The 13,161-nt window shown below is 45.1% G+C and overlaps 2 protein-coding genes and 1 long non-coding RNA gene across 4 annotated transcripts in view; 2 read left to right on the top strand and 1 right to left on the bottom strand.

Annotated features, from left to right (window-relative positions):
• LOC119472071 overlaps positions 1–11,105 on the top strand; it is a 14,598-nt gene extending 3,493 nt beyond the window's left edge. Inside the window, exon 2 of the long non-coding RNA XR_005201176.1 lies at positions 10,678–11,105. This is a non-coding gene — a long non-coding RNA (uncharacterized LOC119472071). The remainder of the gene's footprint in view (positions 1–10,677) is intronic.
• The window catches only part of MGST3 (microsomal glutathione S-transferase 3), a 23,698-nt gene extending 11,312 nt beyond the window's left edge, over positions 1–12,386 (bottom strand). The window contains exon 1 of the mRNA XM_017534053.2: positions 12,277–12,386. The gene's annotated coding sequence lies outside the window, so the exon portion shown is untranslated. The remainder of the gene's footprint in view (positions 1–12,276) is intronic.
• LOC108308296 (adenylate kinase 2, mitochondrial) lies at positions 1,320–3,121 on the top strand. Of its 2 annotated transcripts, none has more exons than XM_017534051.2 (2): positions 1,320–1,709; positions 1,934–3,121. In XM_017534051.2, exons 1-2 carry the CDS (start codon positions 1,380–1,382, stop codon positions 1,967–1,969), a joined length of 366 nt encoding a protein of 121 aa, XP_017389540.1. In that variant the 5' UTR covers positions 1,320–1,379; the 3' UTR covers positions 1,970–3,121. The 2 variants fall into 2 exon arrangements, with proteins under 2 accessions (XP_017389540.1, XP_017389539.1); XM_017534050.2 differs by having other exon boundaries at positions 1,321–1,709; positions 1,839–3,121.
• Positions 12,387–13,161: the final 775 nt, after the last annotated feature.

Here is a 13,161-nt window from a genome sequence, read left to right as displayed (position 1 = left end):
TTCAGGCAATTCTCCTGCCTCAACCACCTGAGTAGCTGGGATTACAGGCACGCGCCACCATGCCCAGCTAATGTTTTGTATTTTTAGTAGAGACGGGGTTTCACCATGTTGACCAGGTTGGTCTCGATCTCTTGACCTCGTGATCTACCCGCCTCCACCTGCCTCGGCCTCACAAAGTGCTGGGATTACAGGCTTGAGCCACCGCGCCCGGCAGGAGAGAAAAATTCTTACATCTTCTCTTTCAAGGAAAGAATCAGCTTAATTAAGTCAACATTCAAAAAAACCATCATTTGCAAAATCATTATTTTCTGAGGATTCCAAGGTGAAGAGATGGACATTCTCACTCTTCAGGGAGTGGCTTTTGTGTGTGCGGGTGTGTACCAGGAAGGGGATGCAGCTCAGTTCACGGTGGCCGCACCCTAGGCAACTGAAGCCACACCCTGGGTTGTGCCAGCCCCAGAGGTAGCAGATAGCCTCCAAGGACAGGGTGGAAGAACTGATAGCTGGCACCCAACCGATCTCTAGCATGAGCACGCATATGAACTTCACACCACATTTTGATTATATACCTGCTCTGTGTCACCAGAAACCCTTTTATGGACCCAACAAGATAAGGTTCTTGAGAGTGGGAACTTTGCCCTCAACTTTCTCTCCTACATAGGGCCAGATACACAGTCCAACAGTCCTTCCTGAGCTGAACTTTAATACAGGAGTACAGTACTTTGCAATTCACTTGGTTATATCATAGCATTTGTTAATCATTATGCAGTTTTCTAGATTAGTCATAAACCAGCAGTATAAATTAGTATTTATGAATTGAAAGCTGCTACCACATACAGTCATGTGTTTCAGTGATGGACTCCTTATTTAACAATGGCCCCATGAGATTGCAATGGAGCTGAAAAATTTCTATTGCTTAGTGACATCATAGCCACTGTGTCATTGTAACATCATGGTACAATGCATCATTCACGTGCTTGTGGTGATGCTGGTGTAAAATGACCTACTGCTCTGCCAGTCATATAAAAGCATAGCATGTAGAATTATGTACAGCACATAATACTTGATAATGATCATAAATGACATAAACTACATAAATGACAGTTACTGGTTGATATAGTTACTATACTATACTTTTTAGCATTAAAAATTGAGAACAGTAGTTCTCAAACTTCAGTGGCATTAAAATCACCTGGAGAATTTGTTAAAACATACCCCAGTCCCAGAGTTTCTGGTTCAGTCATGTTAGGTGGGGCCTGAGAATTTTCATATCTAACTTGTTCCTAGGTGGTGCTGATGATGCTGGTCAAGGACCATATTTTAAGAACCACTGTTCTGGCTGTGAGGTGTGCGAGCGGGTGTGAGAGACTTCCGCGGACATGGCTCCCAGCGTGCCAGCGGCGGAACCCGAGTATCCTAAAGGCATCCGGGCCGTGCTGCTGGGACCTCCCGGGGCCGGTAAAGGCACCCAGGCACCCAAATTGGCTGAAAACTTCTGTGTCTGCCATTTGGCTACTGGGGACATGCTGAGGGCCATGGTGGCTTCTGGCTCAGAGCTGGGAAAAAAGCTGAAGGCAACTATGGATGCTGGGAAACTGGTGAGTGATGAAATGGTAGTGGAGCTCATTGAGAAGAATTTGGAGACCCCCTCATGCAAAAATGGTTTTCTTCTGGATGGCTTCCCTCGGACTGTGAGGCAGGCAGAAATGGTGGGTAGCTTGGTTTTTATATTACTACTGAATGAGAGCAAACTTTTGCCCCTTGTCTCTTAATTCCTTTGAGGGTGATGGGTCTGACCAAGCTCTAGTAGCTTAGGTGGGCCACACATTCTTTTACAGCTTGATGACCTCATGGAGAAGAGGAAAGAAAAGCTTGATTCTGTGATTGAATTCAGCATCCCAGACTCTCTGCTGATCCGAAGAATCACAGGAAGGCTGATTCACCCCAAGAGTGGCCGTTCTTACCATGAGGAGTTCAACCCCCCAAAGGAGCCCATGAAAGATGACATCACCGGGGAACCCTTGATTCGTCGATCAGATGATAATGAGAAGGCCTTGAAAATCCGCCTGCAAGCCTACCACACTCAAACCACCCCACTCATAGAGTACTATAGGAAACGGGGGATCCACTCTGCCATCGATGCATCCCAGACTCCTGATGTTGTGTTCGCGTGCATCCTAGCAGCCTTCTCCAAAGCCTCATCCTAGTATCAGAAGGCCAGGCGAGACTGCACCACTGCTCATCACCCTGCGGCATGATCCCTGCTCTTAGGTGCTGGGCAGAAGGGAAGGGGGGTCAGGGTGAGGATGGTGAGGGAGGGCTGGTGAGGGGCTCAAAAGGAATACTTGGAAGAACAGCAGTGTTACTGTAGTGAGGCAGTTTCTTTTATACATAAGTAGGAGTTTTTAAAGTGTAAGGGAAAAATTAATTTTTTAAAAAACACCATGCTTGGAGGGTGGGGGTAGAAATACAGAGATACAGTATTATTTCTAAGGAATCGGGTTCTCAATTACTCTGGACTGGTGACAATATTTTTTAAAGCCAGCGCTCTAAGATCTCAGCTTTTATCTCAGAACCCCATGGGTTCCAGACCAAGACTACAGGAAATCAAATTATTGTCCCGTCTGTCCTATAGCTTGGAACAGGGACGCTTTGACTACTGACCCTGGTTTCACACACTGTAAGATCAAAAAATCATCTCCACATTTGAAAGAGATATAAGATGTCTTCATAGTGATGGGGGATCAACAAATCAAGCTTACTGGAATCAAGGGGAGGGGGAAGAGAATGGAATGGAAAGGGAGGCTGACTCCCTTCCCCTGACCTACCACTGATTCACCAGGCCACCTACTCTCATGAGTAACCTCTCCCAGCTACCCAATATAAATGCCACAATCCTATGCTCTTGCCTTTTATCTGCAGTGTGTGAAGGGACCCTTTTAAATAAATAAGCAAATGTCCCAAGCTGTATCATCCAAAGATTGTCCTTTCCATTCTCTAATCCTGTGACTGGGATCACTCAACAGCACTGTGATATATTATTTTCAATGAGGTGCCTTTCTTAACTGACCAAATGCTGCCTTATTTGGCCCTAAGTCAATAAAATATGTTAAAATTTGTATCCCCTGTTGTGGCATTTTTTTAGATAATCTAATGACATTGAATTCTGGACCTGGCTTGGACAGAAAGGAAGCCCTTTCTTGTGGTCACTGGCAGCTGTGTGGTAGGAAAGTCCAAGTATTTGCCCATAAGATAAACCTACACCCTGTTGACCTTCAGCTCCTATGCAGGCTTTTCTTCAGCCCACAGACAAGGCACCTTGGTCTAGTGGAGAGAGCACTGTGCTTGGAGTTCAGGGGACCTAAGACAAATCCCAGCCAGTTAGTTATTCACTCTGCTCCTGTTTTCTCAGCTGAAAAAGGAAGTTGGTTATGCCACTTTCTCAGCCTTAATGGCATTAAATGAAATTTATAGGAAGAAGCTTTTTGTTCAGTACTTGGCACACATGAGACATTGGATAAATGTTAGTTGGATCCAGATATACACAGAAAAATACCTGCTTCCTGCCAGGCTGGATAGTTGTTGAATGGACCCTTGTCCATAATCCAGAAAACCAGTGCTTCTAATCCCTAAGCCAGATCGTTTACTACCTTTTCAGTTGCTTCCTTTTTTTTTTTTTTTTTTTTTTTTTTTTTTTTTTTNAAAAAAAAAGAACCACTGTTCTGAGCAAAAGCAAAATTTGCAGGAGGTGGTGATTCTCTATGATTCAAAACCACAGGGACAGTCTTGTCTTGGTGGTCCATATTCTACCATGATCTTTGGAGGCTCCTGAGGTGCTCCTTCTGTACCACTCCTGAGAACAGAATGGGGCTCATGAGATCAGAGGCTGTTGTGCAGAGCGAGCTCCAGCTAAGCCCTTCACAATTACACACTAACAGTGTGCCCAGCAGAAAACTGATTTCTTCTTTCAGCTTTAACAGAGGCTCAAGACAACAAAGCAAGTATGTAAGCCAGCTCAGTATCTTCAGAGTCTTTATCCTGTGACCACCATTGGGTTCTCAGATCTCACTTATGGTCATGGTCACTTACCAGACCATATTTTCCCATAGTCAAATGAGTCAGAGTTCTAGGCTCTCCATCCTTCAAAAATAATGCTCATTATGCTACAGAATGACCTCTCTGGGATCATCACTTATAATACCATGGATCAGTCATACCTCAACTTCTGAGCGATCGGCAACTTAACTTCGAATGAAAGGCCTGTTTAAGGATTCAGTGGGACTTCCAACTAACTTCTCATGGCATTTTTCATTCCATCTGGCAGAAATAGTAAAACTGAAAGTATCACTACTACAAATATAACACCTAACTATAAGACCTGGTATCCATAGAGTGCTTCTATTTTTTTTTTTTTTTTTGAGACCGGTCTCACTCTCTTGCCCAGGCTGGAGTGTAGGGGTTCGATCTCAGCTCACTGCAGCCTCTGTCTCCTGGATTCAAGCAATTCTCATGCCTCAACATCTGGAGTAGCTGAGATCACAGGCATGTGCCACTATGCCCGGCTAATTTTTATATTTTTAATAGAGACAGGGTTTTGCCATGTTGGCCAGCTGGTCTGGAACTCCTGACCTCAAGAAGTCCACCCTCCTTAGGCTCCCAAAGTGCTGGGATTACAGGTGTGGGCCACCGTACCAGGCCTAGAGTGCTTCTTTTATGACAGGCACTGTAATAGAGTTTAGAAAAATTAACATTTTCCATCCTTACAACAATCCCATATGGTAGTTACTATTATCATTCCCATTCTATGGATGAGAAAAATGAGGCAAAGAGAAATTCAACAATTTGTCTAAGGTCCCACAGCTGGTGAGTGCACAGTTGGGGTCTGAATGTAGGCAGACTGACGCCAGTGTCCATGCTCTTTGCTACTAACACATTGCTGGGTTTGTCCCTTACTCTGAAGTTAAGTCCCCTTTTCCCCCAGCACGGGAAGCACAGAGGGGAAAGCCCTTCAAAACGTTCCATTCAGGGGTAATCCTGCTGTGCCCTGGGCTTCTATTCCAGGAGCAAAGGGAGAGAAACAGCCAGGACACAAGAGTCTAAGGGAAGGACAGATCCACGATCTTTGGAATACCTTACATATAGGATCATACAAACAGAGGCAGTTTTACTTTCTCCTTTCCAACGTGTATATCATTTATTTATTTTTCTTGATTAATTGCCCTGTTTAGGGGCAATGGAATGTTAAATGCAAGTGGCAAGTGCAGGCAAGAATGTCTCATCTTAGGGGGAAGCATTTAATCTCTCACCTTTAAATATGATATTAGTGGCTGGTTTCCACGGATGCTCCTTTTAAGAATACTTTAGAAACCTAATTATTTCTATAATGGTTTTTTGTTTTGTGATAGAGTCTCTCTATCTCACCCAGGTGGGAGTGGAATGGCACGATCTTGGCTCACTGCAACCTCTATGTCCCGGATTCAAGAGATTCTCCTGCCTCAGCCTCCTGATTAACTGGGATTACAGGCATGCACCACCACACCCAGCTAATTTTTGTATTTTAGTAGAGATAGGGTTTTGCCATGTTGGCCAGGCTGGTCTTGAACTCCTGAACTCAAGTGATCCACTTGCCTTGGCCTCCCAAAGTGCTGGGATTAATAGGCATAAACCACTGCACCTGGTGGGGATTTTGTTTTGTTTTGAGACAGGGTCCCCCCTCTGTCATCCAGGCTGGAGTGGAAGTGGCCCAATCAGGGCTCACTGCAGCCTCCTTGACCTCTGGGCTCAAGCAATCCTCCTGCCTCAAAAATAGCTGGGATTACAGGCATGCGCCACCAAGCCTGACTAATTTTTTGTATTTTTAGTACAGACGGGGTTTCACTATGTTGGCCAGGTTGGTCTTGAACTCTTGAGCTCAAGCAATCTGCCTGCCTCAGCCTCCCAAAGTGCTGAGATAATAGGCATGAGCCACTGCTCCTGGCCCTATGATGTTTTTTAAAAACACAGCAACACTTCTATTTGTAAGTTTTAAATGTATTAGTGTATTACTTGCCAAACATGATTGTTTTGGAAGACATTTTCAGGTTAGGGGAAGGAAGCAAGGTATAGGTTGCTGGGGGCAGCAAAAAAGCCCCAGGCCATGGTGGGTTTTCAGGTGTAGATTAGGAAAGTAATATGTCCTGGTAAGCAGCAGGGCCCCAAGGTCTGTGGGTGATAGAGTAACACTCAGGGCAAAAACTTCAGTGTAGCCAGAGTCAGCCACTGGGTTTTAAGTAAGCTACAACACACTCTTACAAAGTTTCAGTTTAGGAGTGATCAGACTTGGGCTTAAGATGAAGCAATGTTGGTCTAACTCCTAAAATATATGCTCCATTGCAGTGTTTGAGTTAGCAACACAGGGTTTCATTATGGCATCTGACTAAGGTACTTAACTCTAGAAATTTCACTGACAGAGTTTCCTGGGAACATAGCTATTCTAATGCCAAAACTTTGCTCAACCTTTCCTCTAATTCTTGCTTCTGCTACCATTTGCCTTATCTCACTGAGGCAGGGTTCATTCAGTTACAAGGCTTACCCAGAAAGCTTTCTGAACTACATTCAACAGAACACTCTTGGGGTAAAGTTCTCCTTCACTACTTTCCAAGTCCCTCTTCGCTGTCCATCAGAAATCCCTCAGAGCACAATCAGCATTTCACAAACAAAGCAAAGGGCACGCTTTATGGATTTGGGTACTTGCCTCAAATAATTTACCACTTCTGAGCCGTGAAGTGACACTACCTTTTATTTTACTAAGTGACAATGACATTGGGGAGAGAAGATTGTCTTTTAGCTCTCCTCCTTGTTCCCACATACATAAAATCCAGCTTGGACAATGGTAGTCCCTATTTCTGTGTGTGATTTGCTCTCCTCAAATTGTACTGAAATGTTTCAACTTTTTTTTTTTTTTTAATGTATCCAGGGATGGGACAATAACAGAGCATTCACAGATTAACTTGAAGCCATTCTCCAATGTTTCATTAAAATCCTTATTTGACTGCCTGTGCTATTCCAATCTTCCTTATGTGGCAAAAATCAACATTTTAATGAGAGTAACACAAAAGGATGGTAACATAAACAGCTTGTCTGATCATACCAAATGGACTTCCCTGAGTCCCAAACACCAGATGGTAGCTCAGAACACCCTGAGGTGGTGCCAGGGGTCCACATGGCTCACTTAAAGCTCCCCTGGATAGTTGTCCAGCCTCACTTCTGCATCCAGATGTTTCCACCAAGGAACAGGCCTCAAAGTTATCTCCAGCCAGAGGAGCTGACCCTCCATATAATGCTCAATGGAGCTCATACAATGCTCAATGGAGAAATTAAAGAGCCTAGAGGGAAGGAGCATAAAAACAATTCTTTTTATTTTTTGAGATGGAGTCTCACTCTGTCACCTAGGCTGGAGTGCAGTGTTGCCATTTCAGCTCACTGCAACCTCTGCCTCCCAGGTGCAAGTGATTCTTAGGCCTCAGCCTCCCGAGTAGTTGGGACTACTGGTGTGTGCTACCATGCCTGGCTATTTCAAAAGAGATGGGTTTTCGCCATGTTGACCAGACTGGTCTTGAACTCCTGATTCAGGTGATCCACTCACATTGGCCTCCCAGAGTGCTGAGATTACAGGCATGAGCCACCATGCCCGGCCCATAAAAAGCAATCCTCTTGATCACTGCACAATGTATATATGTACTAAAACATCACACTGTACCTCACAAACATGTCCAATATTATATGTCTACTAGAAACAAAACTTAAGCTGGGCACAATCGTGCATGCCTGTAATCCCAGCTACTTGGGGGGCTGAGGTGGGAGGACTACTTCTGTCCAGGAGTTTGTCACCAGCCTGGGCAACATGGTGAAATTCCACCTCAGAATGACAACACACACACCCACACACAAAATCTTTAAAAATGTAATTATCTGTTTCTATGATAGGAGAGAAAAGGAAAGTCATGGGGTTTCTTTGGGTTCAGACTACATTTTCAAAATGCTAGTTCCAGTCCACTTCTGCATTAAACAGATGCTAAAATCTGTTTGAGTGTCAAACTTTTACGTGACTGCCAGATTTCAATTACATTTAAAAGAAGGAATAATAACCTAGGTGATGAAAAGTAACCATCCCCCCACAATTGCCCTGCATATTCAGTAGATTGTTTCCTAAGGGCTAAAAACAAAAAGTTGAATGGAAATCATATTACTGATCCAGCACTTGATTACTCATTCAAGTGAGGCAAACTGCAGCAAGCAGGTCACAGAGTGGGTCTTTCCCAGTACCTCATAGTCCATAGTCTTCAACATGCATCAGTGTTGCTGGTGGAATATTTGAAAAGTGGAAGCTAACTATACATTAGGAGGAATGGAAGATCTGTCCCTTTAAGAGGTAAATGTGTTGGCTGGGCGCAGTGGCTCACACCTGTAATCCCAGCACTTTGGGAGGCCAAGGTGGGTAGATCACAAGGTCAAGAGATCAAGACCACCCTGGCCAACATGGTGAAACCCCGTCTCTACTAAAAATACAAAAATTAGCTAGGCCTGGTGGCACACGCCTGTAGTCCCAGCTACTTGGGAGGCTGAGGCAGGAGAATTGCTTGAACCTGGGACGCAGAGGTTGTAGTGGGCTGAGAGCAAGACTTTGTCTCAAAAAAAAAAAAAAAAAAAAAGAGACAGAGATAAATGTGTTATAATCTAAATATATTCAGCTGTATAGTTAAATAGCCATAGTTTGACCATATAAAATATTCAAATTTCAGAGGTCCTTTTTATTCCAACACTTGGGTAAATTGTTAGTACTGAAAACAATTGCTTAATACATGGCTGCACTGGCTGGGAGTTGGGGAGGGAAGATCAGCAGGAGCTCAAGTTCCAGTGAATGGTTCTTGGTTATAGAGCACAAGCTTGTACTCATACAAACTCTGTTAAGGCCAAATAAGCAAATTACCTGCTTTCTTCTCTGGAGTGTGCCTTCTGTGTAATAAGGCACTAAACACACATGCCTGAATGGAACTGAAATATCCTTTGAGAAAAAACTGGCAATAATGTTCTTCAGGAATCTAAGAATACTAGATTTATAACAAGACAGAAGAAATCCCAGGTTCCCCTGCAGGTGTGAGGACAAACTTTCCCAGATTCTTGACACAGAAGGTTCTATGGGAGAAGGTCCCCTGACACCTAACCTAGAAGCCCTGGGCTTTGCTAGACCCTTCGGAGCTGAGCTTCCCAAGAGATGTGATCCCAGGGACAGCCCACTGCTGGATGTTTCCCATGGTCTGAAGGCAGCAACCTCAGAGGGCAGGTTATCTGCCCAAGGTCACACAGTGATCACAGGGCAGAGCCCGGATCCTCACATCCCCAGGAAGTCTGGCTCCAGTTGGTGCTCTCAGCCCTTTGCTATGTTGTCTCTCAATGAGGTTGAAAAGCAAGTTTGACCACACCTGACATCTTCCAAAACATTTCTACCTCTCCAGACCCTCTACTGAGTACAAAATGTATTAACAAAAAGAGAGAGCAAATAATTAACTTCAATTTTGCCACCGATTAAAGTCTAAGATGTTTCTAATTGGAAGAAGAAGAAAAAAAAAAACCTTTGGGAAAGGAGAAAGATTTTCTTTTTAATGATGTCAGCACTGCAGAATGACTATGGGAAGGAAAAAACTTCCTCCAATCTTTCAGGATATAGGTTTGCAAGGAGCAAAGTAACACAAACTGGCACTCCATTTGAATATCATGATTTCCATATAGCTGTCCCTTAACTGACATTACACAGGAACCAAGAGTCATTGAGAAACTAAGCTATGACTTCCAGAGGGGGAAAAAAAAAATTCTCGAATGAGTCACATTGACACCACTTGGTAATTTTCTATTACAAGAAATACAGGCAGATTGTAGTTAATTCATAGCAGCTGCTGAATCCTTTAGGGTACCAACCACTCCAAAGGAAGGAACCACCTAGGTTTTACCTTTTCATGCCTGTCTACACTTAGAATGATGCTGTGGTACAACTGCTCACATTGCTTATTTATTTTAAAAATAAAATATCACTTATTTTTTTTTAAATAAAGTGTAACTTATTTATTTTTAAAGAGTGGAATAAGGCAACTAAATCTTAGAACTCAAGTTACAGTTAATGAACAGATTAACTCTAGAAAGAACTCAGAGGGTAACAGCAAGATCTATGATTCTAAAGGATAAAATCCTTAAAGGCATTTGTGAATGCATGTGAAATAAAGTACAGTTTTCCTGTTGCCTCATTACAGCGTTTCTCCTCAAAGACAGGTAGGTAGGTAGGTAGATAGGTAGGTAGGTACTGTAAGAGAGAGTGAAGGAAACTCAGTCAGGAATTTTATTATACATAGCAATAATTTACCTGCTGCTAACTGCTAAATTCTTTTTGTTCAGCAAGATGGTATGCTCATAGTAGCATTAATAAATTGGGATGCAAAAAAAAAACTAGCAGTATATTCTTCTAAACAAATATTGCTTTAAAGTGCAAAATGGTTCATGGTCAATTGTGGTCGGCAATGGTGTTCCAAATATAGATTCAGAAGGTTTAAGCATGAAGATAGGGCACAGTATGTTGAAATACAGATAGATGTGCAGTAGGCACTAAATTGCTTTTGACAGACTGATTTGACATCCACCTCATTCCAGACTGCTCTTGGGGCTTTCCAGCATGTCTTCGAATAGTGGATAAAGCCCTTCTTTCCTGTATGTTCCTTCTCGGTGCTAACCTCCAGGCGAGGAGGTTCTCTCTTCCAGGATTGTGTCTTTTCAGAACCCTAAGCCAACAGGAGGAAGTCTAAATAAAGGGGACGGCTGCCCTTCTTCAGTTTTGTTTCTTAATCTAAGGAGGCCCCTGTAGCGCAGTTTCTATGGTTAGTGACAGTCTCTCTGCCGATTTATATATAGTAACATTGGTTAAAAAAAAATCACTTGACAAAGTTTTCTATTTCCGTAACATTGTGTCAGGAGGGAAGCTTAACGGAAAGTCTTCCCAGGGATGAAAGTATTTGTTTTGATTTTATATATTAGTTTTAACTCCTTAAATTCATCTATGAGAATAAACATTCTTGATCTGACTCAATGTGCTCTCAGAATCCACTAAAATAAAATATAGCCTGTAACTCTGACCAATAACCTTGGGTGCCTCCCAGAACTGCAGGCTCCAGGTGATCTACAGATTTCCCAAGAGAAGCCCTGGCTGCAGCTCCCTCCCACGAGGAAGCTAAAATCTGCAGCAATTCCGCAGGACCACACCTAGGCCCACAGCACACATCTGCAGAGCTGGAAGCGCCTTCCTCTCCAGGGCACCTCCTGTCCCCAGTGAAGGAATTAAAGTTCTAACCCCTGCCTCTGTTTCTACCCATCCTCATCTCTGCTTTTCCTCCTTTCCCACACTCGTCCCCGACGCTACAATGTAGCTCATAAACTAGTGACTCTCAAGGAAAGTATCAGCAGAAGCCACAACTTCGGGGAATGACTCACTAAGTAGTCTCCAGCGCCTTCCACCGCCCTGCAGCTGCCCCACTACTGTAGCCCTGGGGCTCCGTGCTGGTACCCCAGATAAGGAGGTGCATTTTCTGAAATCGAAGGAAGAACCTTAAGAGTCCCCCATCCTCCCAGAGGTGTCTCCCGCTCTAAGGCAGTGGTAGGAAATGACCCCCTTTCCAATACAAATGGAGAAACGTTTCTAAGAGGCAAAGGAAAACAAACACGATTTCCTCCGAGGCTCTCCCGACCGTCCCTAGCAACACATTCACAACCGCAGAGGGCGCAGCGCTCACAGGCCACTTCAGAAACCAGTGTTACTGCTCAGGCCTGCACAACCACTCCTACTGCAGGGTCTCGCTCGCTCATCCTCTGCGCTGGGGCAGCAGAGGGCAAGGGCAGGTGGTCTCGGGAAGGCAGAAAAAGGGTGCCCCAGACTGCACAGCCCGGGGAGAGCAGGAGAGGGAAAGAAAGGAATTGAGGAAGTGTTGACCTTGAGAATTTCTGAGTTACAGATAAAGAGGTCGGGCCTCTCTTAGACGCTCCCGACCCACTCCACCAGGGAGAAGATGCAGGGCAAGAGCTCAGAGCAGAGGGGATGGAAATTCAGAGCTCTAATCTACTGAAAAAGGGTTGAGGGAGGTTAGAGACAGCGAGTCTCTATTCAGCTCCGAGAGGCTGAAATATGGGAGTAACCTGCACAGAGGCTGAAATGCCCCCGGTGGCCCGCTAATCACTGCTGCCCCAGGTGCTAGTACTCACCTGGATCACCTACGAACGGCTGGTGCAGAACAAAACTGTGCAGTGCAGTGTGGGTGCGGCGCCCTCGCCTGGAGCGGGGCTAGGCGGGGCAAGGGCGCGACAGAAACAGGCCCCGCCCCAGAAGGCCAGTGCGTCACCACGCCCCCAAGGCGGTGCTCCCAGTGCTGGGGCGCACTAAGTTGCTGACTCGGGGCCACCGGTTGGGAGGTGGAGGCTGAATTTTCTTCCTACTCATGGGCCAGACTTCACCCCTTCCATTCCCAAATACGTATATCTACTCCCCCAAGTGCCTTCGTGGCCATCTTCCTAAATTGTGCCAGCCAGGTCATACCTCCCGGATTGGGTTTGCAGAACAGTAAAATTTAATAATTTATTCCCAGCAGAGCCACCGTAGCTTGGTTTTAGACGCTCTGCGCTAAGGGTAAAGCACCGGCATGCAGGGCGCGTGCGCATAAGTAGTTGCGCCCCAATCGGTGTGCTCCTGAGGCGCGTAGCTGGGCGTGTGAGGCGCTCGTTGTCCCAGGTTGCAATACTCCCTGAGTGAATGGATTTAGCGCTGTTAGGGCTTGTGAGTTTAGGGCCTAACAAATATTGTTAGTTTTGCCGAGAGCCGGCACCGAGCTCAGCCCGCTTGGTGGACCGCACTCACGCCCCCGGCGCGCCGACTCGCACCGTCCTGGAGATTTGGTTTTTTTAAAGGGAGTCTCCCAATATTTCGTGGAGGTTTTTCTGCGGGACCTGGGGTGTCTGCCTTCGCGACCCAGACTTTTGATGTGAACACGTGCTCCAGTTACACCCACGGGTCCAGCGTCCGGGGCGGGGCTCGAGGCCGGGTGGCGTAAGGGCGGGTGTGGGGGTGGGGGTCTTGGGTGAGACCTGCAGAAA

Source organism: Cebus imitator, unplaced genomic scaffold (genome assembly GCF_001604975.1).
Source record: "Cebus imitator isolate Cc_AM_T3 unplaced genomic scaffold, Cebus_imitator-1.0 Scaffold84, whole genome shotgun sequence".
In the NCBI taxonomy this organism is placed as follows: Eukaryota; Metazoa; Chordata; class Mammalia; order Primates; family Cebidae; genus Cebus; species Cebus imitator.
This window is presented reverse-complemented; position numbering and strand designations above follow the sequence as displayed.

Excerpts from the sequence above, each read along its gene's own strand:
- LOC108308296 (XM_017534050.2), top strand. The coding sequence starts at position 1,380 with ATGGCTCCCAGCGTGCCAGCGGCGGAACCCGAGTATCCTAAAGGCATC. Across the intron at positions 1,710-1,838 it reads CTGTGAGGCAGGCAGAAATG|CTTGATGACCTCATGGAGAA; the intron begins GTGGGTAGCTTG and ends ATTCTTTTACAG.